The 27,136-nt window shown below is 36.1% G+C and overlaps 1 protein-coding gene across 1 annotated transcript in view; it reads right to left on the bottom strand.

Moving 5' to 3' along the window:
* Nucleotides 1-4,618: 4,618 nt before the first annotated feature.
* LOC122414159 (ephrin type-A receptor 4a-like) overlaps nucleotides 4,619-27,136 on the bottom strand; it is a 55,191-nt gene continuing 32,673 nt past the window's right edge. Inside the window, exon 7 of the mRNA XM_043425097.1 lies at nucleotides 4,619-8,357. Coding sequence (XP_043281032.1) covers nucleotides 8,012-8,357 — 346 coding nt within the window. The 3' untranslated portion in view covers nucleotides 4,619-8,011. The remainder of the gene's footprint in view (nucleotides 8,358-27,136) is intronic.

Here is a 27,136-nt window from a genome sequence, read left to right as displayed (position 1 = left end):
ACAATTTTATCTCGTTTACGATAACTTCATGGTACGCTTCAGAGAACATAGGGCAAAAGTTCACCGTAAGCAATTAAGATCACGACTTTTGATTTTGATTTTTTTTTTTTGATTGATTTGAATTTATTGATTAAAAAAAAAACAATAATTCTCAAAAAAAAAATTGTTTTTTTCAATTTTGAGATTTTGAAGCATGTTCTCAGCCAAATAACAAATTTTTGCAGATTTCCAATGGATAAAAATGGTCTAAATTTTCGGGGCGAGGGATTCCGCTTTGCCCGGCTGTTCCACTTTGCCCTATTCTCTTCTATTCTAGAAAGAAAGTGCACTTTATGTTTGCATAACGTTTCATGACTTTGTTAGAGTTTTTTCATGATGGTTTTCTTCTAAATAGGAAAAACATAGGAAAGTCGTTTGAGGGACCGCTAAATATATTTTTTATATAACGCAACCACGTTTTCCTCGCTTTTCGAGCCTGCCAGCGATACGCAAAGTAAATGTTTTACCGACTGTTCTCCACCACTAATGCACTTCAACAGTAAAACACCTACTTTCCGTACCGCCTGTACGCTCGAAAAAGCTCGGAAACGTGGTTTGGTTATATAAAGTATCGTGTGTATCTCAGAGGCAGGCCCTTTTAACGCCTCGGTCAATGTTTTCAGTACTCGGCGTTGAAAGACACACTTTGCCTCCTTGATACACAATATACTATTTTTAATCTCAAGTTTTTGAAAAGTCATTTTTTTTACATGTACTAACATTCCTTTTCGACCCACGAAAAAAAATTCGATTTTTTTTAAGCACCCTAGTGTGTATACATATTTATTTCTTTTACATTTTTTTGTTGCAGGCTTTATTTTTTGTTTCTTCTCAACCCAAAAACTTGTAATTTTAATTCTGTAAGACGGTTGGAGTTTTTTTTAGGCCTTTATATTGATTCGCTGTATAACGTAATTCCGTTTACAATCTTTTCAAGTCTTGCATTATTTCGTCGTTTGCATACAAGGGGGGATTTTGAGTAGTCAGCGGTATTATTATTTCTTACTTATCGTGTAAAACATAAAGCTTTAGGCAGTGGATTCTTGTATCAGTCGCCAAACGCATCTATCCTTATGCTCCATCGAACAATCCGAGACGCATAATATACTTCATTCATACAACGAATGAATTTTTCGTCGCGTTTCTCAATCAGTTTATGAGTCATGGTTATATGATTAAAAAAAGTTCTCAGACTTTGCTCGAGTTTCACGTCGAGATTTTTATTTCTTCAAAACATTGGAATGTCACGAATTGTCTATTTTTTAGTTTTCAGTCTCTAATAGTGACGTCATTGTTGTAGGACATGCTCAATCTTGAAAGTTACTGAAGGTACTTGAGATGGCGAGGAATTTTTTTCCACTGTTGTATTTTTTCGTCATAATTTTTTTCATTCTCGGCTTTAGCATTACTTTTAGCCGCTGGGAATCTCGGACATCTCGAATATGGCCGTAAAACCTGAGTGATCATTCAAATTTACGATTCAGTTGTTAATTTAATGTAGAGATATCTCGAGATTTCGAGAGGGTTGCAGGCAATAATACCGCACCTGCTCATCTAACATAACATTACGATTTAGGATCGGTAACCTAAATCCAATGATTGAACCAGCGTATAAATAAATTCCCTTATAAATTTCGATGATGATCGCTTCTAAACGAGGAACCCCTGCGACGTTGCAGACATTTGAGCTCTCAAAGCAGTAACGCTGTTCATTATTTTTTTCTGATGTCCTACGAGCGTTATACCGAGAGCCGTTAATTCCTGTACTGTAACACGTGCCGCCGCTTCGAGGGTCGTTACACCTGCGCGCTCGAAACTTTCGGCGTATCTTGACATCTTGATAGATCCTAGCCACTCGCTCACTGACGTCAACTGTGTTAGATCCACTGCGTCTGGTGCCAATGGGTTTGTGCCCCTGCGGATATTAAACAATTTTCATTAGAGAAATAAATTTTATACTTTTACCATCTTTATATTTTTTCAGCTATTATTCGCTTTCAAAATTTCCATTCTTCATACACGCTCCAATTTCGGCCATTTATTTTGGGAATATGATATACACGGCTCGATTTCTTCGGCTTTCAATTTTTCTGTTTCCGCTCGTGCAACAACTATTTAATCATTTTTTTACATGCAAAATACCGGTTGCCTTAGGACGTTATATATTTTTGTAAGTCGCATAGGCTTATTAAGAGCACTGGATATATTTTCTTGAACCTGTTGTATTTTGCTAACGTATTTTCGACAATGAATTGACAAAATCGCTAGTTCAAGAGAAGCACTAGTGTGAGTTGTACCAACAGTATTTTAGCGATAGTATATCAATTATTTCGAAACAATCTTCATTGTTATTTCTTTACTATTCTCTAGCTTTTTATAATATTTTAAAGTCTGCACCTCTTGAGGCTTAACAAGTTATTCAGTTTTTTCATTTTGACTTGTGAAAATTAATATCCACTTCGGCGAAACCCTTCAAAACTTTTCATATTGCTACATTTAGAGCGAAAGTATTTTTTTAAATATTTCAGGTTCCAGAATATGTCATCCTAGTAGCCGATAATCATCACTTAACTTCTATAGGAAACGTTCATCCTAATGATGGTATCATTATTTTGTCCAAACGAATCTTCCCAATATATACGGCACTTTTGGCGATTTTTCTTTTTTGCATTGAACATACACGGACGTGTATGCTAGAAGGCGATATTAAATATATAATGATATATTTGTACAATTTTTTCCCGACTCTAGTAGTCAAGAAATTATCCTGGGGGCAATCAATATCTACGATCAAATGCAATAAAATTGAACTAATCTCAAAGTATTTCGAAAATATTTCGTTTTGTATAAATATATTCAATAATCACAACCAAAGGGAAAACAATGATGTTCTGCGAGTTAAAAATTCGTAAATTTCCCACGACTTTATCGGGTATTCTTTCCTCTAAATGTATTCACTCTCTGTCGCTTCGATGTCTTTTTATAAAATTTTGAGAGATGTCAAATTTTTTAAACTTATTCATTTTTGTTTAAATAAAAAACGTTCCAGTACTATTCTTTAATTTGATGGATTTTTACATGAGATTGTTTTGAATAAATTGGGCTCACAGATTTTTTCCCAATGTTGTTTAACACTAAACGCACTTGTGCAGATCAAATATTTTTTCCTTTCATAAAATTTCTGTGCTATGCTACATAGTGAGGTAGGGGTAATGTATTATATGGATGGTGCTTCCGTTTTTCACACGATTCTAAAGGGTCTCGGAATTTTGTAAAGATCAACAGTCGAAAATCTACTTTATGAGATTTCTGTAAAGTTTTAGTTTGTAGCTTGAATTATATACAATATCTGATGACGTAGGATATGGCAAGGATAACGTTGTTAGTTTTTCGTTCTAAGTCTTCTTACCATTGTTGGATTCCATTTACAGTTTATTCAATAGTTCATTTCATAGTGAACAACGCAGTCTTTTGTAATAATAATAATAATAATAATAATAATAATAATAATAATAATACTTAACAATAAAATACCTAACCTATATGGAAAGGGTTGGATATGGCCAATAATCAAAACAGTACTATTTACACATACAAAAGTGCGAATTTTTCAACAAAGGCCCCTCCACTGTTTTTTTTTACTTTTATGTACAATATTAGTTTTATCCTTGGAGATATCTTACTTATCATTTTACGTAATCTCATGTAAATAAAGGTTACACGTTACATTCACGGTAAACATTTTTTCGTTATTTCATTCTTAAATATATAATCGTTGAAATGTTATCATAGTTTAATACAAATTTATCCAACATTATTAATAATAGTGTTCAGAATGCATTATTCATGTGCCAACCAATGCAACACACAAAACCATGGGGTAAGGAGGTTTTTTCGAATATACGCACAGATTATTTATTACTGATTAGTTAGGTTTGTAACTAAATCGTTATGATAAAATCATAAAGAATATGGTGCGTGTATATGAAACAAGCAGTGCATACACAAAATAAAAGGATGAGACGATAACCACACAAGCGAGGATATAAAATACTGGTACGTTTTTACGTGGTTGTTTCCATTACTTGGAATTCCAATCAACGATGAGCAAAAAAAACACAATTTGAGGCTAACTATATGCGCAGTAGGATAGAATGAAAATTTGCAAAAAACTGTATTTTGCATACAAAAAATTGTGTGTAAATGCAATTGACAACAAAATATTTTTTTGCTCAACGTTTTAATCGGTATTTGTCATCAAGATGACATATTTTATATCCTTGAAAACGATATTTTTCAGGTGTTGAAGAGTTAAGAGCAAATCTGTGGGTATGTGGGATTGTTCCGTTTGCTTGCTGTTTTTACCTTTTCCGCAAATGTGCGTTGGACGTTGACGTGGCGGGTGGGGGTGGGGGTGGAGCACCCCTTTCCCGGATTCTAATAACGATTAGTATTTTGTTAGTGCCTCCGAACTTTTTCCGTATACGTATTGTTTTCGTTTTTTTTCAAAAATTAAACACATATCAAGTGTCAATCATGCCATGTTCGATAATTGGTAGTAGACTTATTATATTGCAAATTTCTCACGCCCTTTTCGTAATTTATTTTCCTCTAGCATCGTCAAGACAATATTTTTTCTCTTTTTATTTTTTGCTAATCATTTGTTGTTCGTTCATTATTCCATTTTCTTTCAACCTTATTCTTAATTACCACCTTCGTCTCCTTTTTTCTTATTTCCTCAACATTACAACCACTGAAACTGGTTCAAATTTTTTATTAATCTATTTGACATTGCTAGCATTTATAATTCAGGATGTTCTTCTTTGAATTTCCAATCCTCAAGAGTCGTTGAGTGTCGATAGTAGCAGAGTTTCAGCAATCTGCGATTTTTTTTCTCGTTGGCAAGAATACATACATATTTTAGTGTGACATTAGCGGACGGGGATGAATATAAATCTGTGCGTGATCAATAATGCCAGAGCGTCAATATGTCTATTCATTTGTTTGAGTGCACCGCTGATGTTTAATTAATATTCACGTGGCGCTTTATGAAATCTATGATCCTTCGGGAGAACTACTCCATATCATTATCCCAAACTGTGTAGGAGCTGTCTAAAATTTACTAACAGTTGCTATTGTTCGGAGGGTTAAAAAAGATGTAAATTTTTTGTTTGTTAAAATTCGTCCGAAGTATTTTTTAAAATGATAATACATATGTATATATTTCATTCAGTCTGTTGTATTATCTTTTCAAATATCAGTATAGTGCTCTTTTTTCGCGATTTTTGAAATTTCACAACCCTGCTGCACCTCGACAAGCTCGTAGGGTTCCTTTAATCCCCTTCCAATCCGTTGTACACTATTGTGTCGACCAATTCATATTAGTTTCTACTATTCACGCATATAAAGTTATCCTAAAGTTTTTTCTGTTTCAATCTATTTCCTTTTGCTTCGGCTCTATCCATTTAAGTCTTGTTTTCATTTTTTCACGCCTCTCCTTTTCACGTACAATATGTTCAATTATGTTTTTTGTTTCCAAGTATAAAAATACTACTCTACCAATAATCTGAGCTAATTTATATAGCTGATCGCTCGGGCATATGCTTACTCTTGCCGTACTAAAGACGACGACGAACACTCTTTTTCCGATGTGTTTCATTTATCAATACATTGTGTCAATGAATATTAATATTTCATGTTTTATAAGTATTATTAATTATAACAAACATTTGCCACATTTGAAAATTTTAAATGAACAGAAAGTTTTATTGATTCTTCGAGCTAAATACGTCATTCAAGATCGTACCATTTTCTGTATTTTTTTCTTGCCCGAACTCACGTGATTTTCACGAGGTTTAAGCTAAAAGAATCAATAATTATGCGCCGATTGGTTTGATTTCCTTGCAGTAGTTTAAATAATCCTCCATTTACGTTCCTTACTTAACAGCTTCGTAACTCTATTCCTGCATGAGGTGTGATTTCAACCGCCAATGATATAATTCGAAAAATTTTCAAATTTAAAAATTGTTTTCAATCTACTCACTTTCAACTAATTTAGACAACGACTGATTTAGAATTTACTTCGCTTGAATAATGACCTTATCCTTTCTATCTCAATGATTCTTTCATTCCTACACACTAACTACACGTGTTCGCTACTTTATCATATGGTGATAATTAGAAAAACACGAACGGTATCGAATCTATCTTTCGTACCAAATATAGTGCGAGGCACCCTGCAGACGGGCTTACTACTCAAATGGAATACGACTCAATGACGGAATACTGATTTGGAATGTTAGATTGAAATAATAGATAACAAAGCAAAATCAATCGCAACTGAAGTAATATTGATCGAATTCCATGACAAAATTGACGAGGAAAAATCTGAGTTTGTTTTCTGATAAACTTTTTTGCCGTTGTAGTGCCTTAAAGACTGATGAGTGCTAAGTCTAAAGCACCGTCTCAAGCAATATACCGATAATCATCGATAGTTAATCGGGGTAGGCTGACCGTTGTAGTATATAAAACTATAGATCCAGCAGTCAGCCATGATGAAAAATATACTTTTTAATATTCGAAACGATTTTATCACGAAAAATGTTGAAGACAATCGGAGGAAAAAATTCTTTTTGCTGAAGAAGGAAATTCCCATGACAAAACAATTACACGATTTCGATGTCGTGAATAAATGGTTTGTCATATACCACGAGAAGGACTATTGAATTGTAAATTTGTTTATCGAGCAAACAAATATGGTGAATCTGTGTGAAAGACTGTTTGTATTCACGCAAGACAAATTACATAAGGTTGACCACCAGACAAAGCCTATATCGAGTTTTCTACAGAAGATCGATTACCGGTACAATTTTGCATTTTTCCGTCGTGAAACTTCCACTATAATTTTGAGACTTCACTAAATGAAAAATATACGATTCTTTGCATATTCTCATGTCAATGAGTCACGTTTTCGTTACCCAATTGGATAAATACGTATTCAATCGGATACAAGTTTCTCAATATATTTTGATTTGTTCTTTTCAAAAATAATGACCTGATAATGAGTAGTAAAATTAAGCAAATCCAACGGATGAAGAGATCAAAGTTTCCAATTGGAAGTGTACTTCGGACTAAAGATATGTACAAAATGAATGTAAGGCTAATTTAATTAATTTTTTCAATTCTTAACAAAACATGTCCTTTTTTGCAGTATTTGTGTATATCGATTTCCTTCATACATTTTTTACTCGAAATTGCTTTTTTTTATATAATAATTATATCCAACAAGGAAGGTGAGGTTTAAGAATTGATTATTTGTAACAATTTAAAAAAATTAGAGAAAACCGAATAATTGGGAGAGACTGTTGGTCTGTTTGGAAAAGTTCGGTCCAGTAAATTTTACCCTGCCACCTCCTCCTCGCACTCGTCAAAAGTAATATAAAATTGTATGAGTTGCCGATGTAGCGAGAGTTTCACCACATATATTTGTTTGTGTGGAAAAAGTATTACGAAAATGACGATTCGATGACTACAATACTACATCGATCAAAAGAAAGGAGAACATTGAACGATTAAATTTCTCTCTTTTCCTCTTTCGTGAAATTCTAAAATAGATTAATGACGACGATGAGTATACGTTAATTATTTTTTTCCTTTATACTAGCCATGTAATTTGAGCTCGGCCACAGAAAAAATTACTGTTTGCGATTTGCGAACAAAGAAAGAAAAAGAAACTAATAGTAGTGAACAAATAAGAAACGAAAGTGAACGTAGAAAGAGAAACTGGCATGTGTTATCGTCGACAAATTATGACGACCTCGCGTAATTTGGGTGTTTATATATATTCTTTCGTGCTATTTTATAAAGGGGCTTTATGCCTGTTCTTTTTTGTTCAGGTTTTGGAAAACGCTTTCTCTGTTATTCTTTTTATAATGAAATTTTTGCACATATAACTTTGCCCGGTGCCAGATTTTTAGCCAAAATGAGTAAACGGGACCCAGTTTGGATAAGTCAACGGCGGTTGATGGGGTAACGCATGAGTTGCCGCGTGCGTGTGATAATGGAGACTTCGACCGGCTCCCGCTGGCATTACTGGAACGGCAATCGTTGATTGAGCAAGATGGGATTGATGACCATTGGCACCACCTGTAACGTCTATGAATGGCGGGCCCGGACCTACATCGCTACCAACGCCCCCCATTCCCGTATTGTTGACTGATTGGCCAGATTGATGACCGACTGTGGACCCAACACCACCGGTGCCACTGGGAGTAGCGTGGCTCGTTACGTAATATGGATTATGTGCAGGTGGTCTCACGCTGCATCAGTTACAAGCACAAAAATGATTTCGAAAATGATATTTTAGCAGATGATTACATAACGTTGATCGACAAGTTGCATGGCAAGTTGTTGTTGTTGTAGTTGTTGTAGTGGTTGTTGCAGTTGTTGCAGTCGTACGGTTGTTGAGCGATGATGAAGGCGATTGGTTGGTCGAATTGGCAGTGTCGTAGTTGTTGAAGTCGGGTACCAAAGACACCACAAACCAAAACCACAAAGAATTAGCCCAGAAAAAGGGTAAAAAGGAAATAATAAGCTTATTAACAAATGAATAATTATAATCGAGGGAAAATAAACCTTAGGCGTCATCGCAAAGATCTTTATACGCGTTCATCTCTGTATTTCAAAAGCCAAACCAAAAAAAAATCTGTAAATCGCGAAAATGCTTTCAACGTCTGTCACAAATAATGAAAATATTCCTATAGGGATGATTGTTCTTTCGCTTGAAAACAGAAAATAAAACAGAAGAACAGGAGAAATTTAACATAAAGGGACGGAAGCGTTCGAAGTTTTCCAAAAGCCTTCACAACGCGAAAATGAGTCAATGTCGAACGCAGCAAAAAACAATTTCATTAATTGAACAAAAAAGTAATCATGAAAAAAGTCCCGAACTGCTCCGTTCAATAAAACTTTAGATGCTCCACCCAAAGAGTAAGAATTGACAAGTTTCAACTCAAGTTTTCAGTATATGATTATAATTCTGGTAATTCTCCCTAATGAATTTCCGATTCAATACATGTTCAGAAACTTCGCACCTTTCCAGTAATGCCAATCAGGTCGTTCACGACGCGCGAAAAACTTTATTTTTACGACTTTTTCACGCCGTTGGATTTTACTTCTGCAAAATACAATGATGGTTGCGAGTGGGATACATTTGTTATGGGTATAACATTCACGCGTGCATGTCGTTATAGCCCGGTTGATTTCTGACGCTGTATTACCTCGCATCGCCAATCTATTGAGCACTTGGACCGAATATAAAATTTCCAATCCCTGATATCACCGGATTAACGGACAAAAAGTATAAAAAGCATTCAGGTACGACAATATACGCGGGAGTCAGTATAGCCGTTTCGGTACACAACTAATGCATTTTTGTAATACATATATCTTGTTAGCCCTTCGTTATTCTGTTTTTCTACGAATTGCAAGCACATTTAAGTTCTTAGTTTCAATCAAATTCTCTCGTCATCAACGCTTAAACTTTCGCACGTGCTAATGATACCAAATATAAATGTTCAACTCTCCAAAAGGAGATTTATTACCAGTGATCACTGCCTTTTTTATTTATGATTTAGCTTGTGGACTGGAATGTTCAAATTCAACGAATTTTTGAACCAGATGATTTTTTGGAATAATATTGTTATCTCTTTGTTTCCCTTGATTTGTTTAATATACTAAAGATTCAAATGGAAATGTTTAGTATCAAAAAATATCGTAATGGTACGAAAACCTCATGAATTTAACTGCTTTACACCAGCGCAAAGAGACAAATATTACAGATGATTGCATACAAATCTTTCGACATTAATTTGAACTTAATATATTATTATTTGCCGAATTTATTCCGTTATTATTCTCTTTGTGTATATACCCAAAATTTATATTCAACTTGAAAAAAGGTGATTTTTTATGGTATCCCGTATATGAAAGTCCCCTCAACCAAAGTAAACAACAAGTTGTATCGCAAGCTTCTGAAATACTTTTATGAAATTTGCAAACAGCAATCGTGGATATTAAAAGAGGCGGTAGCGACTCGACGTCAAATGTTGAAAGAAAAACCAGCTTACAAAAGATAAATCCCTTGAATCAGCGTTGACGGCAAATCACAAAAATGGAATATCGAGGACAAAAAACCAAAAAGATTCTTAAAATGTATGTTAATGTGTTGTGCCTGTACATCGCACTCCTAAAATAAAGAGTATATAAATTGAGCGTTCTCAGCATAAATGCATCGACGGCGAAACATCGACGTTCCCAAACGAGCGCATCGACCCTCGATGTCATCACCGAAACTTCGAGAAAGAATATACACGCCATATTATCGCGAGAGGGGGAAAACCCCCGAGTCTATAAATTTACCAACTAACCAAAATTCGACACTCTTTAACGAGAATTGTAACGATTGGTCTCAAGGCAATAAAACCTCGAATTTGTAACTTCTTAAATAAACTTATTGTTAACTTGTTGTAAAAGTATCGAGTTGGAGTTCAGCTCTTTTGGCCTAAATCCCTTAAATATTCGCTACTTCGCGATGGTCTTCACGGAAGGAATTCAAATTGCTGAGAAGGACCAATAATTCCAGAAAAGTCGATAAATCGAACGGACGTTCGATCACCGATCATCGCATTCAAGGTAGACCGATCTACGTCAAGATTCAACCCAAAATCTGACTGAAGCAGGAGCGGAAGGAATTCAACACGACAACGAATCTGAACATCATGTTAGCGATCATCTTACTGTAAGTGACGGAACATTATCAAATAACATTGTAATCCGCCAAAGCCAGATCGTATATAAAAATTTATATGTCAGACGACGGGTACGCTGAACGTCTCATTACCGAGCGTAAGTACTATTTCGCGTTCGCTCAATTCGTTTTTCGACGATAAACTCGACTACGACCGCGAAACCACTTCGCAAAGTAGAAGACGACAAAGTAGCACCCAATCTTTAAATCGATCTCCGAAATCGGAAGACGATTATTTAGATGCGGAAAATACGCCGGAAAATTCCGTATTAGAAACTACCAAAAATCCCTTAGTATCAACAATGGTTGAAACTGTAAATTTAGTCACAACGGGAGAAATCAGAATTCCGGAAATCCCGGAAACAGCCGAAATAATAATCCTGGAAATCCTGGAAATAATGACGAAAATAATAGAGGAAATAATTCTCAAAATTCCTCTCCAAATCACTCGCGAACTAACAGACTTCCAGGCACAATGTCTCTTAAAGAAACGCGTAGTTTAATTCCTCGATTCGATGGTTAAAAATCGGAGGAAGCGCGAGAACTTGTAGATTCTTTTGCTCACATCAATAAACATATTTTAGAGGAGGACCAAGAGATTCTCCTGGAATCAGTGTTAACTACTAAATTAACTGGTAAAGCTCGAGCAGAAGTACGGTATGAAAATATTCCAGATTTTGAAACGTTTAAATCCGTTATGTTAGAAATATTCTGCGGTACGAGAACCGTAGGAGCCTTCCAAATAGAGTTTTGTATTCTCGCTGACAAAGATTTAATGAATCAGTAAAAGAATTCGGAAGAAGAGTAGAAGATACAATGATGGAATTAATCGATGCAAGCTTAAAAAAGCACTCGACAATGATCGAATAAATGGCGGTAGAAAAGCACATACGCGAAGTAGCCCTTTCGAGTTTCGCGCAAGGTCTCAAACGAGAATACTAAACTATTATTAAAGCTAGGGCATATCCAACCCTTAACGAAGCAATCACAGCCGCGATTGACGAAGAAAAAATACAGCAGGGAACTCGTAGAGAATTTGGAAATACGATTATTTGCAGTAAATGTAATAAAAAGGGTCACATTGCGCGTGACTGTAGGAGCTCGGGGAATAATAACGGTAATAATGGTAACTACAATCAGCATAACCAAAATAAAAGCATAAATTCCGTCTTCTGCAATTATTGCAAAAAACCGAGACATGTTTATGATAATTGTTGAAATAGGAAAAATAAAAATGGTAATCAAGGAAATCAACAAGGAAATAATAATAGGGGAAATCAAGGAAATCGTGAAAATCAAAACAACGGAAATAACGGAAACCACAATCGCGGAAATCACCGCAAAGAACCGCCGAGAACCACATACTCGTACGATGACTAGGCAGCCGAACTTCGAGAGCGACTTCGAGCCACTTGGCAAGTCGCGAGAGAAAAATTAATGGAAAAAAGAAGAAAATAGCGGAAAAGCAATGGGAAACTGCAAAAAACATCGAATATCGCGTTGGCGATAAAGTATTGCTGCTCGACCCAACAGTTCGTCGAGGAAGATCAGCAAAATTACGAATTACGAAAAAATTAGAACGAAAAAATTAATAATAATAATAATAATTTTAAAATATTGAAAGTCAACAAAGTCTATCCACTAACAACAAAAATGAATGAAAAACAATTCCAATTTATAGCAACCACTTCTAAAATAATAATTGTGGATAATTACAAAAGAACGTATTTAATAATGACTGAAGAAGATTTAAACAATGCGAAAAAAGTTGACAATGTCTATTATTACAAACCTAAGCAATCACTGCAAACAATAAGCGACAATACATCATGCGAAATAACGATTTATTTAAAAATTTTATTGAAAATATTTACTTATTTACTTGAAAAAACATTAATAATCACACTAGAAAAAGAAGATAGATGGCTATTCGTAGCCCCAAAACCCGAAAATATTAGAATCGATTGTAAAAATAAATCTACGATACACGAAATAGTCCACAATACAGGATTACTGGCTTTGAACGGAGAATGTTCCGTCACATCAATTAATTTTCAATTGTTTTCTTTGAACGAACTGCGACAAAACGAATTTATAACATATGTACCACTATATAACTTAACAAACGCAATTGGAATGGTGAACGCTAATCATCCTATTTTCAATTACAGCGTACCATCAAAAATAATTATAAATCCACTAGAAACGAACGCATTAGGAGAAAGAATCGGAATTCTAAAGAAAAAACTGGACGAAGAACAAAATATTCGGACACATCCCTATCACATAATCGGAAATTATTCTATAAGTGTCATTAGCATGACTATGATCATTATAATAATTATCATATTAATAATTTTCAAAGCTAAACATTGCCAACCAATTCGATTAATACAACAAACTAATGATATCGAACTAGCCCCGACTATCGTGGCAAGACCAAAAATTATAGAAGAACTCGCATCTGAATCTACTAACAACAAAATCGTTACCAGAAAAGCAAAATCGAAAAACGCAAACAAAAATGGATCATTGTAACTTCAGAAGTAAAAAACTTACATTAAAGGAACTAGAAAACAAACATAACTACGAAATGATTCAAATTTAATTATTTTATTCCGTGCGAACAAGTAGCTGAAACGAATTTCGTCTCCCGAAGGGGGGAGGGATGTTGTGCCCGTACATCGCACTCCTAAAATAAAGAGTATATAAATTAAGCGTTCTCAGCATAAATGCATCGACGGCGAAATATCGACGTTCCCGGACGAGCGCATCGACCCTTGATTTCATCACCGAAACTTTGAGAAAGAATATGACGCCATATTGTCGCGAGAGGGGGAACAACCCCCGAGTTTATAAATTTACCAACTAACCAAAATTCGACAGTCTTTGACGAGAATTGTAACGATTGGTCTCGAGGCAATAAAACCTCGAATTTGTAACTTCTTAAATAAACTTATTGTTAACTTGTTGTAAAAGTATCGAGTTGGAGTTCAGCTCTTTTGGCCTAAATCTCTTAAGAAGATGGATCAGTCGGTATATCGTAACCGTGAGTGCGAAGGAGATAGCTGCAAATTTTGAAATCAAAATTCTTTGACACAGTTTGACCGATTAAAAGAAGGCTCTGTCAGTCGATTTTTACCATCGTTCTGCGTAGGCTGACAGAGCCTTTTTTTAATCGGTCAAACCGTGTCAGAGAATTTCAATTTCAAAAATTCCAAGTGAGGTTAGTCGACTGATCTTAAATACTCGTCCTTGACAACTTGTCCCTTCGCGACGGTCTTCGCGGACACAACAAGTGGCTATCGCCGGACATAAAGGATTTTCAAAATATTGATTAGAAAAAAAATGGCGACCATTTGAAGAAAAAAATCACAATTTTCGTGGATCTTTCAGTAGAAAATTGTTTATAAAAATTTTTTTTAAAGTTTACAAAAAACGGGTACGTCTGGCTGAGGTAATACGTTTCCTCTAGAAAAAGCGATTTGAATCAAATCGCTAGGATAAAAACTCTTTCCTTTTTGCTGCCAATGCCGATTCAAAGGGTACCATTTTCAACACACCATTGTACAAAAATATACGATTGAAAAAAAATTATTTTTTAATGTTTCGGTATTATGTAAATCTATCTAACCAATTTTTATTTATCAAATAAACAAAAAATACCTAAAATACCAACGTGCACGCTATTCGTAGCCGTTAAACTTTTCGAATAACAATAGCGAAGCTAGGTTTCTGCTATTGACAAAAAATAAAAGTTTTTGAAATAACGTAATACCCGTAAATAAATATATAAGAACTTTCTAAAGAACGAAAATAAAGCTGAATGTCCCGCCTTGAGAATAGGTGGAGAGCTGACGACCGAAATGGCCAGGTAATTTTATCATCGTTGATGTTCAGATATTAACTTGCCTGAACGACCCTTATGCGAAAACCAGCGACCTAGCAGGGTGCTCCTGGTGGTTTCCGATGTTGTGGAGTGGGAAAAAAAGGTAAACGTAATTAATTTTCGTTGCAAACTGTTGATCTATATCAACAATACATCTGAAAATATTTTTGTATTAATCGGTTGGTGGAAAGGTGTCGCCAGCCTTAATCATGGTTAAGGAGGTCACCCCGTGTAGTAGTCGAATTTTTTGGGGATTTTTCGCAATTTTTTTTGCGGCGAGATTAAAAACATAGGCTTTTGAAATTTGAAAGGTGTATTTATTGCTGTTTCTATGATCGAATTTTTTAACTCTAAAATCAACTACTCTACAGGAGCCCGTATGTTTCTCAATGGCCTCCACGATTCCGGGGGATCCGTTTATTTGAGATCAAAAAACCAAAAAGTATTTTGTTTGATTTGTAAAACAGTGACTATCGCCTGAACTAGTATCGTACGAAAATATAAAAAATTGAAAAAAATTTGCGCTTTAAAGCACAAAATTTCAATTTAAAAAATGTTTCAAGGCCGGAGATTCCTTAAATTTTTGATATTTCTGTACGATTCCGAACTAGAGTTCACGCGATAGCCACTGCTTAACAAATCAAAACACTCTTTGGTTTTTTTTTTAAATTTCAAATAAACGAATCTCCCGGAATCGTGGAGGCCATTTAGAAATATATGGGTTCTGTGGAGTAGTTGTATATCGAATCTACCCGAGAAATTAGATTAAAAAATTCTATCATTGATTTAAAATATCAATAAATAAACCCTTCGAATTGCAAAAGTCTATATTTTTTTCTTTACCGGAAAAAAATCAGGAAAAAAACCTCAAAAAATCCAGTTGCCACACGAGGTGATCCCTCTGAGAAAAAAATTTTTAGGTAATAGTGTCATCTCTGGTTTTTTTCTGTACGGAAACTATGCATTAACAGAAGCTATAAAGACCAAAGCCAGCCAAAGCAGTAGTGGAAAAGTATTGAAAAAAATGATTGAAAATGTAGCATTTCGTACGAGACTGCGCTAAGGGGAATGAAAATGGTTGCGTGGAAGGGGTGTCTGCGGTCTCTCGGGGCCGGGTTTTAGTACGATGCCGTGGCAGTTCGATACCGCATGTTCCCCTATATCTCTATATATGTATCAGGATGAGTCATTTTAAGGCAAATTTTTTTTTATATATTGGGCCTGAAAGTCTTTAGTTAATGTCTAAAAACTAAGCCTCGTGAAAGGGTACTGTTGTCAAACAATATTTAGCGGTCGCAAATCAGAATAGAAAGTTTCCTATTTGATTGGCATTGAAAAAACTCATTTTCTCATTACCACTGGTACCACTCTGCTAATTTTCATCTAGTGTAATCGCTCATCGATGCACACGCGCCTTGCTTACAGCTTTGGGCGCACGAAGAGAGAGATAGGCGACACAGAAATCCGGAGCAATCCAGATTTCTCCCAAAAATCCACCGCCGAACGGGTATATAAAGCGACCCACGCAGCACGAGATCGTTCTCTTTCCAGATTTCCTTGCATGCTTTCAGCAATCTAACTGTCCTCTAGCTAAGTATCAGCATTGCATCTGACACCTAAGAAAAAGATTCCTCCCATCCACATGTAAAGTGCTCGTATCACACGATATCCTATATCCCAATCCTGTAGTATCACCGATTATTGTACTAGCACCGCGTCTAGCGCATGTTCGGTGTCCTAAAGAAAAAGGAGCAACGTGGTCGTATTGTAAGATTGCAGAGCTCTGCCCTATCCCTTTAGCATCACCCCAAATGTGCAAGCATTGCGTCTAGTGCATACAGGGTGTGAGTAATCGTGTCATACAATTACAAGCACAGACACTTTTTCTCAGGATACGGATATCTTGTAATTTGACAAAGGATTCGAGGGTCTGTCTGTACTGTCCCCTGAGCAAGCTCGGCTCATAAGATCGACATAACTCGACACCGTGTACTGACATAGCGTTCTAGCGCAAGAGTAAAGTTCTGACGATATAACAAAGGATTAAAAGCGGCCTAGGGAACAGGAATTATCCTGTAGAAATACACAGTAAGAAATCGACCTCCAACCGTACATTACTAACAAAGAAGTATTTTTCCGACGCGAGTTATCCTTAATAACTTCCGTCCTTGGTCGCTACGCACGCACGCACGCACGCACTCACGCACGCACGCACGCGCGCGAAGGAAAAGAAGAACCTATTTTTTCCTTTTTTTTTAAATGCATGACAAGGATGGAAGAAAAAATTCGTCTTGAAGATCGCAACGGAACCTTGTAGGACATTCATTCCAGTTTTGAGAACTGCCCTAGAATTTCCTGTGCGATCATTGGTTGCCGAGATATCGTAGATCAAAGACAAAAGAGTCCTTCTTGATTCAAAGTTCAACATCTCAGCAAAAAATGGTCCTACCGAAGTTTTAAAAAAAGCAAATTGAAGTTGAAATCAGCTATCCGGTCCATATCATGACTTAGTTGAAAAAAAATAAATCTACGCTTGTGGAATTGAAAAAAAATCATAAAAATTTGTAAATATTTTCTCGCACTTTTTCTTAAAATTGCGCAGAACATGTAGCTCTGCATTTTTTTCATCATAAGATATAGAAACCTAGGGAAAAAAAGGTTGGGACAAGTACATTGATGGTCTCTTGTTTCTGGATGGCATAGAAAAAAAATTTAGAACCAGGAAAAAAATTCTATAAAAATAATAAACGAAAAATTGAAAAGTTCAAAAAAATTCAACAAAAATAAAAAACAATCGAAAAAATTCTGTAAAGAAAAATAAAAAAATTTCAAAAAAATTCATAAATATTGAAGCCATTGAAAAATGTACTATCCAAGTTACATGTAGTATAAAAATGTATGATATCAATTGGAGGCCAAGTTTTTATTGATAATTTGGAATATTTATCCAACAAATTGAAAACTTTAATGAAATTCATGATAATTATTTTCACGAAAAGAGTTAATGAAAAAAAGTCATAACGGAAGTTACGTGCAGTACTAAAATGTATTATATCAATTCGAGGTCAAGTATTTATCAGTTATTCGAAATATAATCTCCGGCGACAAATGAGCGTTGAGAATCCTTGTCGGGCTCACAACGTTTTATCAAAATTACTAAAAAATTAATGGAAATAAAATCATTAAAAATTCACATGAAAGTCATTCGTTACTTCAACAAGGTACACACTTTAAAGAATCGATTCCCCTCCGACTTTCAGGATCCCCTGGTATTATTCAAAACATTCAACTTCGATTGGATCGGTACAAATTATGTTCAAATACGTCTTAAACGTACTTGTCCGGCCCATCACTTTTTATTCAAATTGCTCATTCGAAAACAAATCAGGGCTGTTCTATAATGACAAATATAATAAAATGGATAGAAATAAAAATAATATCTCCAAGTAATTTGAACTTGATTGTTCGCAAGTTCGTATAGCAATATCCACTTCTCATTTTCTTCAGTGAACACATACCATTCGGTAAGAACCAATGAAAATGAGAAATATCCAGGCACATTACTAGAAATTTTCGAACCTACTCAGCCATGAAATGTTTTTTTTTCTATAGTCACGTACACATTTTGAAAAATATCACTAGTCGAGTACACGTGGATTCCTGGAATTTGGAGAAAAATGATTTTGTTGTGAATTATGACACCATATAATATAAATAGATTAATCAACTTTATCTTTCATTTTCGTTTCATTTTGACAAGAGCGATTCGAAGGAAAATTATTTTCTCGGGAATTACTGTTTCTTAATATTAACACATGCATTAACTTCGTTTTTGATTTGTTTTCGAATGAGCAATTTGAATAAAAAGTGATGGGCCGGACAAGTACGTTTAAGACGTATTTGAACATAATTTGTACCGATCCAATCGAAGTTGAATGTTGTGAATAATACCAGGGGATCCTGAAAGTCGGAGGGGAATCGATTCTTTAAAGTGTGTACCTTGTTGAAGTAACGAATGACTTTCATGTGAATTTTTAATGATTTTATTTCCATTAATTTTTTAGTAATTTTGATAAAACGTTGTGAGCCCGACAAGGATTCTCAACGCTCATTTGTCGCCGGAGATTATATTTCGAATAACTGATAAATACTTGACCTCGAATTGATATAATACATTTTAGTACTGCACGTAACTTCCGTTATGACTTTTTTTCATTAACTCTTTTCGTGAAAATAATTATCATGAATTTCATTAAAGTTTTCAATTTGTTGGATAAATATTCCAAATTATCAATAAAAACTTGGCCTCCAATTGATATCATACATTTTTATACTACATGTAACTTGGATAGTACATTTTTCAATGGCTTCAATATTTATGAATTTTTTTGAAATTTTTTTATTTTTCTTTACAGAATTTTTTCGATTGTTTTTTATTTTTGTTGAATTTTTTTGAACTTTTCAATTTTTCGTTTATTATTTTTATAGAATTTTTTTCCTGGTTCTAAATTTTTTTTCTATGCCATCCAGAAACAAGAGACCATCAATGTACTTGTCCCAACCTTTTTTTCCCTAGGGGAAGTTTATGGTTTGATATCACGCCTTTTTTCTCAAAAGTTCCTCCTTTATGTTATGATGGTTATAGGATTTTAGTATAAATTTCTATGAATTATTTGCTTAGTACATTTTTATAGATTCCATTCTCATACGAACATTTTTTATGGGATAATCTTTTTCATGAAATTATCAGCAAATAAGGGACCATCAATGTACTTTTCCCAATCTTATTTTCCCTAGGTATGATGTTCGGCTTATAAAGTTGGTTTCCACCATAAAAGACCAATTTTTCGTAAAAATTGTAGTGAAAATATTCCGTCACAAGTCTGCCCTTGAACTTTGGCGATTTTTTTCCTTATACTCTAATATGTTATGCCTATTAGAAACTCAACAGCATGGAGGAATCCGGGATGAGGCCCGAGAAATGAATTTCGGTTTATAATGTTGGTTTCCACGTAAAAGACCAATTTTTCTTCAAAATTGTACTGAAAATATTTCGGCACTGGTTTGGTCTTGGACTTTGGTGATTTTTCTCCTTGTCTTCTAATATGTTTTGTCTATTGGGAATCCAAGAGCATGAAGAAATGCGTGTTATGGGCCATAATATGGTTTTCGGCTTATAACGTTGGTTTCCACGAAATAAGATCTATTTTTCGTTAAAATTGTACTGGAAATATTTCGTCACAGGTCTGTCTTTGGACTTTGGCGATTTTTTTCCTTGTACTCTAATACGTTTCGTCTATTTGGAATCCAAGAGCATGGAGAAAAGTGTGTTGCGGGCCGAGATATGATTTTCGGCCTATAACGTTGGTTTCCACGAACAACAACAAATTTCTCGTCAACATTGTACAGAAAATATTCCGTCACAGGTCTGTCCATGGAGTTGGGCTATTTTTTTTCTTCTACTGTAATTTGCTATGCTTATTGGGAACCCAAGAGAATGGTAGAAAGCGGGTTGGGGGCCGAGATATCATTTTCGGCTTATAACGTTGGTTTCCACGAAAAAGGACCTATTTTTCGTCAAAATTGTACTGGAAATATTTCGGCACGTTGGTTTCCGCGACAAAAGATCTATTTTTCGTCAAAATTGTATTGAAAATATTTCGTCACCTGTCTGTCCTTGGCCTTTGGCGATTTTTTCCAAGTCTTCATACCAAGAAAGAACTGATGTAAAGATTTCCTTAATAGAACAGATTTTATTTATCCCTTTTCTTCAAAATTCAAATGAAAGATAGATCAAATTCAAGACACGAAAAATCCAAAAGATTTGCCCACTTTAAATGTCGCTTTTGTATTCTGAATCTAGAGATTTCATTTCATCCAAAACGTGCCCTCAATGAAATATATTTCCAAAGTTTGCAAGTGGCCGCTGAGGTCCAATTATCCAGTTTGATAGTTGCTGAAAAAAAGTACCCGAAAACTTCTAACATTTATTATGCCAGAACTCAAAGCAGCAAAAAAAACTAAGCGAACTTAATTCAACAAAGCAACAGAATTCAAAGACGTTTAAGGTACCTGCATTGGTTTTGGAGGAAAACCATTTCAGGACAATTCAAAAATGAATTTAGAAATTCGAAAACTCACAATGGAGTAGAAAAAGGAAAATTGAAGTATCTAGAAAAGCGGAAGACTTTTGTGATGAATTTTATAGATTACATGATACGGTTGGAGTAAATGATTTGAATGATTGGCACACATGCTGCAACACAGAAATATCAAAGTTTGGAAGTATTCGCTGTATATCAGTCATACAAACTTCAATACTATTTGAAAAGGAACACTTAAAAACTTGCCGAACCAAGTTCCCTTACATATTACCATAATCAAAGATAAGGGGTGATCCGTCGCATATATATTTATCCACAGAAATTTCAGAGTTCGCAGGTATCTGCTGCGGTTCAATGTATGTGCGCAATGAGCTTCGACGACAGCAATTTCAAATCTATCCATAAATGAGCAACTGAAGACTTTTATAATCAATTTTTTACTTCATATAGATGTTACAGTTAGAGTCAAAATGTAAAATGAATGACACAGTATTTAAATTGTATAGTTTGCAGATTTTTGCAGTATTTTAATGATCCGAATCTACAGCATTATAATGAAAAGTTGTCAAAAGTCATGATGTTACATTAAAATGACATAGTGCACATACCATTCAGCAATTCTGTAAGTTTCTGGGGATGTTGGTAGGCATCATATTTGATCGCATCCAAAACTGAGCAACAGTAGACTTATCGGAATGAATTTTTTTTATAATAATTCCATATTTGTAGTTTGCAAAGTGGAAATACTCAACATACATGTCATTCTATAAATTTTGTTATCAAAATTTGTGTTTGCATACCGCATTCCTAAGATACGACTTTTCATATCATTAGCAAAAAAAGCAACCAAAGGCTTTCTGGAAAAGTTTCCAAATTTATCACTCGACAGACCTAATGGGAAAAGAATAACTACACACTATACCAAGACCAGATTTTTTTTTTTAAATCTGATTTACAAAATGTGCAATTCAAGATCATGGTTAGAAACCTCTCGAATCATGTTACCACAATCATCATGAAGGAGTAGAAAATCATAGAACACATATTAGGGAACGAATTAATAATAAGAATCGATCCGCTGCAAACTGAGCGGGTGAAAACAAGGATCGGAGAGGGCAGAGCCAAACTGAATATCAAGCAAAATATGGGGATGTTTAAAAATAATGACGACACAAGAAATAAATTAGAAAACATTTATTCAATTAAAGTTTCTAATATCATTCTAACAGTTGCGTGTATTTTTGTTCTATTTATTCGTATATATAACCTATGTACACATGATATATAACCACGCCACTGACAATATATTCGCACTGGACAATATTTCTCGTACTCTGGTTTAATTGAAGCATTATTTCAGTTAACACTTATTTCCGATCGAACGAAATAATGAAATCTTGAAAAGTTTCGTTGACATACATGCATCGCGCATTTTTTATATTCTTTTTCACACACACATCACAGACTACATTTACGCGGCCGCTTTGATACCCGTTTAATATATCACAAATAACAAAATAAATAGTAATATGCACTTCTTTAGATGATGAAAATTATTTTTTTATTTTTCCCGCACGCACTTCGTAATGTCGAAACTCTGTTCATACGATCAAAAACTGACACATGGTTTGTACATATTATATGTATATCGGTCGAATTTATGACTGCTGTTACCAGCTGTGCTGCGCCGTGTGCTACGTTCTGAAGTTGACGTCAGATTTCCAATCATCAACAACTAATTTCAACAACCAATCACAACGTCTAAAAATGGATGTCGTCAGATCCAACGAATCAGAAACTCGAGAGCATCAAAGTGCCTTTGATGGTGTTTATAAATACAGACGCATAAATTCTTGAATGTGTTGGTAACTTTTGCATAATCTTGAGCCCGTGCAAAGTTTTTTCTCAGCAAATACGCTACCGATCAAGCTGATTTAGGGCGGAATCGAAAGAGAATTACTCAATTGGCTTAAACTTCAATTTTCAAGTTGTTAAATGGCTCCTGAGCTTCGTAATTCAATAAAAGCACATGCCAATTTTACCCCCACCACGGCGAATCGTTTTATTCAGAGAAAGTATAGTCTCGGCGAGAGTCTCGGGCCAGCAGACGACAGGGCTGTCAATGTACTTGTCCCGAGACTCTACCGAGTCTCTTGATTAGAAACTTGAAGCTTCAAAATTCGTTTTTTTAGACCTCGATACGACCATTTTTCATTGAAATACAACATTTTGAAAAATTACTAAAAGTTCGGAAAAATCTTTTGACCCTTTAATTTTTTTCGTTAGTCTACTATGGAAGACCTTATTATTTGATCTGTATATTGAATATTAATATACAATAGCTCCGGAACGTAGGGAAAAAAAATTGACACACAAACCAGATTTAAAAAATCCAAGTTTCTCCAATCATGCAGAAAAGTTGATATTTAAATCCAAGTTCATGCTTACAGGCACGTCTTCTTCTTATCGGACATAGCTACGCCTTTGCGTAGATTTTTTTTAATGATTTGGAATCGTTTTGGGGGGGGGGGGGGGCGGCGCCATCAATTTTTTTTTACCCATATTAAGGGCCATCCTAGTGTGCACTGTCTTAAAAAAATTTTTGCAACTAAAATTAATACAAGCATCGTGTAACTTGTTCATTTATCTTCAATTCCGTTCTCTGTGGATACGGTGAGTCCACCTGTCACGTTTTCACTGAGCTCCATACTCCATAGAACTTTTTACTGTGCGAAACTGACCGCGGGCGTTTTGTTTCAGGTCTAAAGCACGCACTCTATTGCTTTGCACCTACCGTCGCAATTTCTTCATCCCTGCACAGATGCAAAGTGCTTTAATTACGAATAACAAAACTTCATCGATCCATGATTTCTTATTGCTTCGCTACGCTGTCGACCACGAGATCTTCACCGCGTATGTGCTGCCCGCGCTCACTCACATCAAGTGCCTTTGTATTGACGGGTTCACCGATCCTTACATAGTCTACCATCATCGGTCGATATTTCGTGTAAGTAGTTGTGCTACTGTTGGTGAGTCTTGGCTTACTTCGGCCCTGCCTTGCCCTTTCCACCTTCGCATCGGACCTGGACTCACTTGCTTATTGTGTGTAAGTGTACACTCGCCTTTAACCATCGGCGTGTTCGTCTAGTGTTTTTATTCTCACTACCCGCGTATGTCATTGTCGCTTATTGTCAACCAAGCATACTATCGAGGCGCTGCCTACTCCACGCCTGCTATCTCAATTGCCGGTGTCTCATCTATAAATACTTGTTTGTGCCTTGATCGCAAGACGCGCCTACAGCCTGAATTTCTCCAAAGCCAATTCACGAAGTCAACCGAAATTTCTATTCCTACTTCGCTGTCGTCGAACAACATCTCGCCAGCTCTTAAACTGAGTATCGTGCTATTTCATTTACACTCATGGTTTCTTCACTTACCTCCCTCAACGTTAGCTGTCAGTGAGTACATCAGCTGATCTATGTTTCGTTCATTTTCCGTGGTTAATTCAAGTTCAAGCCTTAGCTGCGTTATTGTATGATCGTTATATTTACCATTACGCTACGTCGTCATCTTTTATCCACTGTTTATTCTATTCTATCGTTTTACTACTAGATTTGTAATTTATTTGACTATCGCCTATATCGCTCATTGGCTTTAAATGTAAATGCAAAACATTGTAAAGGCACGCATTGTGTGCTCTTCGTGTGAACGAGCGTTTCATCCGGGCTGTGCAAAATCACACTCTCGCTCAACACTTGCGAACCCGTGTTGCAGAAATTGTATTACTTTGACCCTTTCTTACATTCCGCCTGACGATACGATGAACAATCTGCAATCATTGCCTAATGACAGTAATACCCTATCCTCAGTATCTAATGACCCCCTCAATTCGCCTCCTACACAGCTTGGACCTCCTATTTCCAATCCGCAAGTCTCCCATCTAAACCCACCACAGCCCGCATCATTGGGACTCTGAAGCACTGCTCTCCCTGATGCTCCTGCCCCCGGTATCACTCTTGAGACTATAGCATCAATGTTAGCCGCTTCGAACGCAAATATTGCTAAACTAGTTGAGGAGCAGCGCCAGGCGACTGCGAATGCGGACGCGAGATTTGCTGCCGAGCAGCGCGAGGCAATTAATAGCATTAATGATAAAATCAGTATGATTCCAAGCTTCGCTGAAATAGCGACCTCGAACACAAAACGCATTTGTAACTTCGAAGATAAGCTCGACTCATCTAACCTTCAGCTGCGTACCGAAATGCAACAAGAGGTTAGGTCTCTTAAAAGCTCTATTCTTACTTACTCGCCACCTTAAACGAGGTTATCATTAAAGGACTGCCGTCTGATATATACCTGGCTCCCCATCTGAACTCATGTCTAAAGTTTTTTATACCCTTGGCGTAGCCGATTTAAGAGGATGGATCATTCGGTATATCGCAACCGTGAGTGCGAGAGAGATAGCTGCAAATTTCGAAATCAAAATTCTTTGACACACTTTGACCGATTAAAAAAAGGCTCTGTCAGTCGATTTTTGCCATCGTTCTGCGTAGGCTGACAGAGCCTTTTTTTAATCGGTCAAACCGTGTCAGAGAATTTCAATTTCAAAAATTCCAAGTGAGGTCGACTGATCCATACTCTTAACTTCACACATCACTGCTTCACGTCTTATTAAAAAACCTCCCCCTTTGCCTTCCGCAAGTCAAGCTCCTTTGACTCTATACCCCTGAACCCCAGATCTTTCTCCATTATCGTAACTCTAACGTCGACTGCGATCGGGGACTCACTTATTAGAGCCAAAATAGCTAAACGTGATCTCCTTATTCACGAAGTTTTTGGAGCACAGGGAGTAAATGGCAAAATTTATATCAACGAGCTTTTATCAAACGATGCTTTTAAGCTACTGCAACATACGAAATCCTGGGCTAAACGCGTTGGGTATAAAAATGTCTGGGCGTCAAATAACACCATTTCAGTTAGAAAAAACTACAATGATCCACGCATTATAATTCACTCTGAGGCCGAAAATTGGCGGAGGAGTTGCCTGTTACATACATGTATCGTTAAAAACTACGATCCTGAATTTTTAAACACGTAATTATCGCGGGCGACTTGAATTATAACACGCTAACTTCGACCTTTGAATCTCTGTCACTCAAAGACGATATTTTCTCCCACTCTCTGTATCTTGTACCCTCAGATTCGACGTATCATACCTCCTATTTCGACTCTTGTTTAGATCTATTCATTATTGATAGCAGCGACAAATTCCTGAATCTTTTAAAAACAATCGCTTCTTTTATTGCTGGACACGATCTTCTCGAACTCACCTATAATCTTAAACTACCCCATCCTTCTCCTCGCCTTCTTGTTAGGCCTCGCCTTCACTGAGAGATTTCGATAATAATCTATTCAGTACCAAAATTGACCATTATCTTTTGCACAACTTGATGCCTCGATTCGAACGCTTGCAAACATCCAATGATCTCGATACAATCGTTGCTACTTTTTCGCATACCATTCAGACGGCTCTGAATGAAATCGTGCCCTTAAAATCTTTTATAGCTCGAAGACCCCCCCCCTACACCTTGGCTTACGGAAGAGCTGCGTGAACTCATGCGAGAACGTACTCGGCTATTCAAAAAAGCTAAGCGACTAAACAGCCAAGCATTGTTTTCTTCATACAGAAAGTTTCGTGACATAGTTACAGAGCACATCAGAAACGCCAGATCCTCCTTCATAAATACAAAACTTATGTGTCTTAATGACCCGAATCGTCTCTGGCGGGAATTGAAGAATATTGGTCTTGTTAGACAGTCCTTCCCTAACCCTCTATCATTTTTCTCTGCTGAAGTCTTAAATAATCATTTTGCCGCAGTGTCAGGAGGTAATACGCGACTCGACGAAACGGCTCTGTTATCCTCGATCTTGACGCCTGAACACTCTGGCCCTGTTTTCTCCTTAACTCCGATCCCCGAACATATGGTTGCGAGCATTCTTCTATCTACTTCTTCGTCTTTTACGGCCGGGCCTCATAATCTAGCCCCTTTTTGTATTCATCGTGCCCATCGTTTTCTGGTCCCTTATGTTACCAAAATTTTTAACCATTGTATCAGTCTCTCGCATTTTCCAACTCTATGGAAAATCGCGTACATTCGCCCTCTCTCGAAGGTAAAACTCCCGAGATCCGTTTCCGACATCAGACCTATTTCAAATCTCTCTGAGCTGTCTAAACTCGCCGAACGTCTGATTCATGCACAACTCACTGCCTTCTTGGCTGACAATAGCTTGCTCGAT

This window comes from Venturia canescens, chromosome 7, assembly GCF_019457755.1.
Source record: "Venturia canescens isolate UGA chromosome 7, ASM1945775v1, whole genome shotgun sequence".
Classification (NCBI taxonomy): Eukaryota; Metazoa; Arthropoda; class Insecta; order Hymenoptera; family Ichneumonidae; genus Venturia; species Venturia canescens.
Note: the sequence above shows the minus strand (reverse complement) of the source record. Positions and strands in the feature narration are given on the sequence as shown.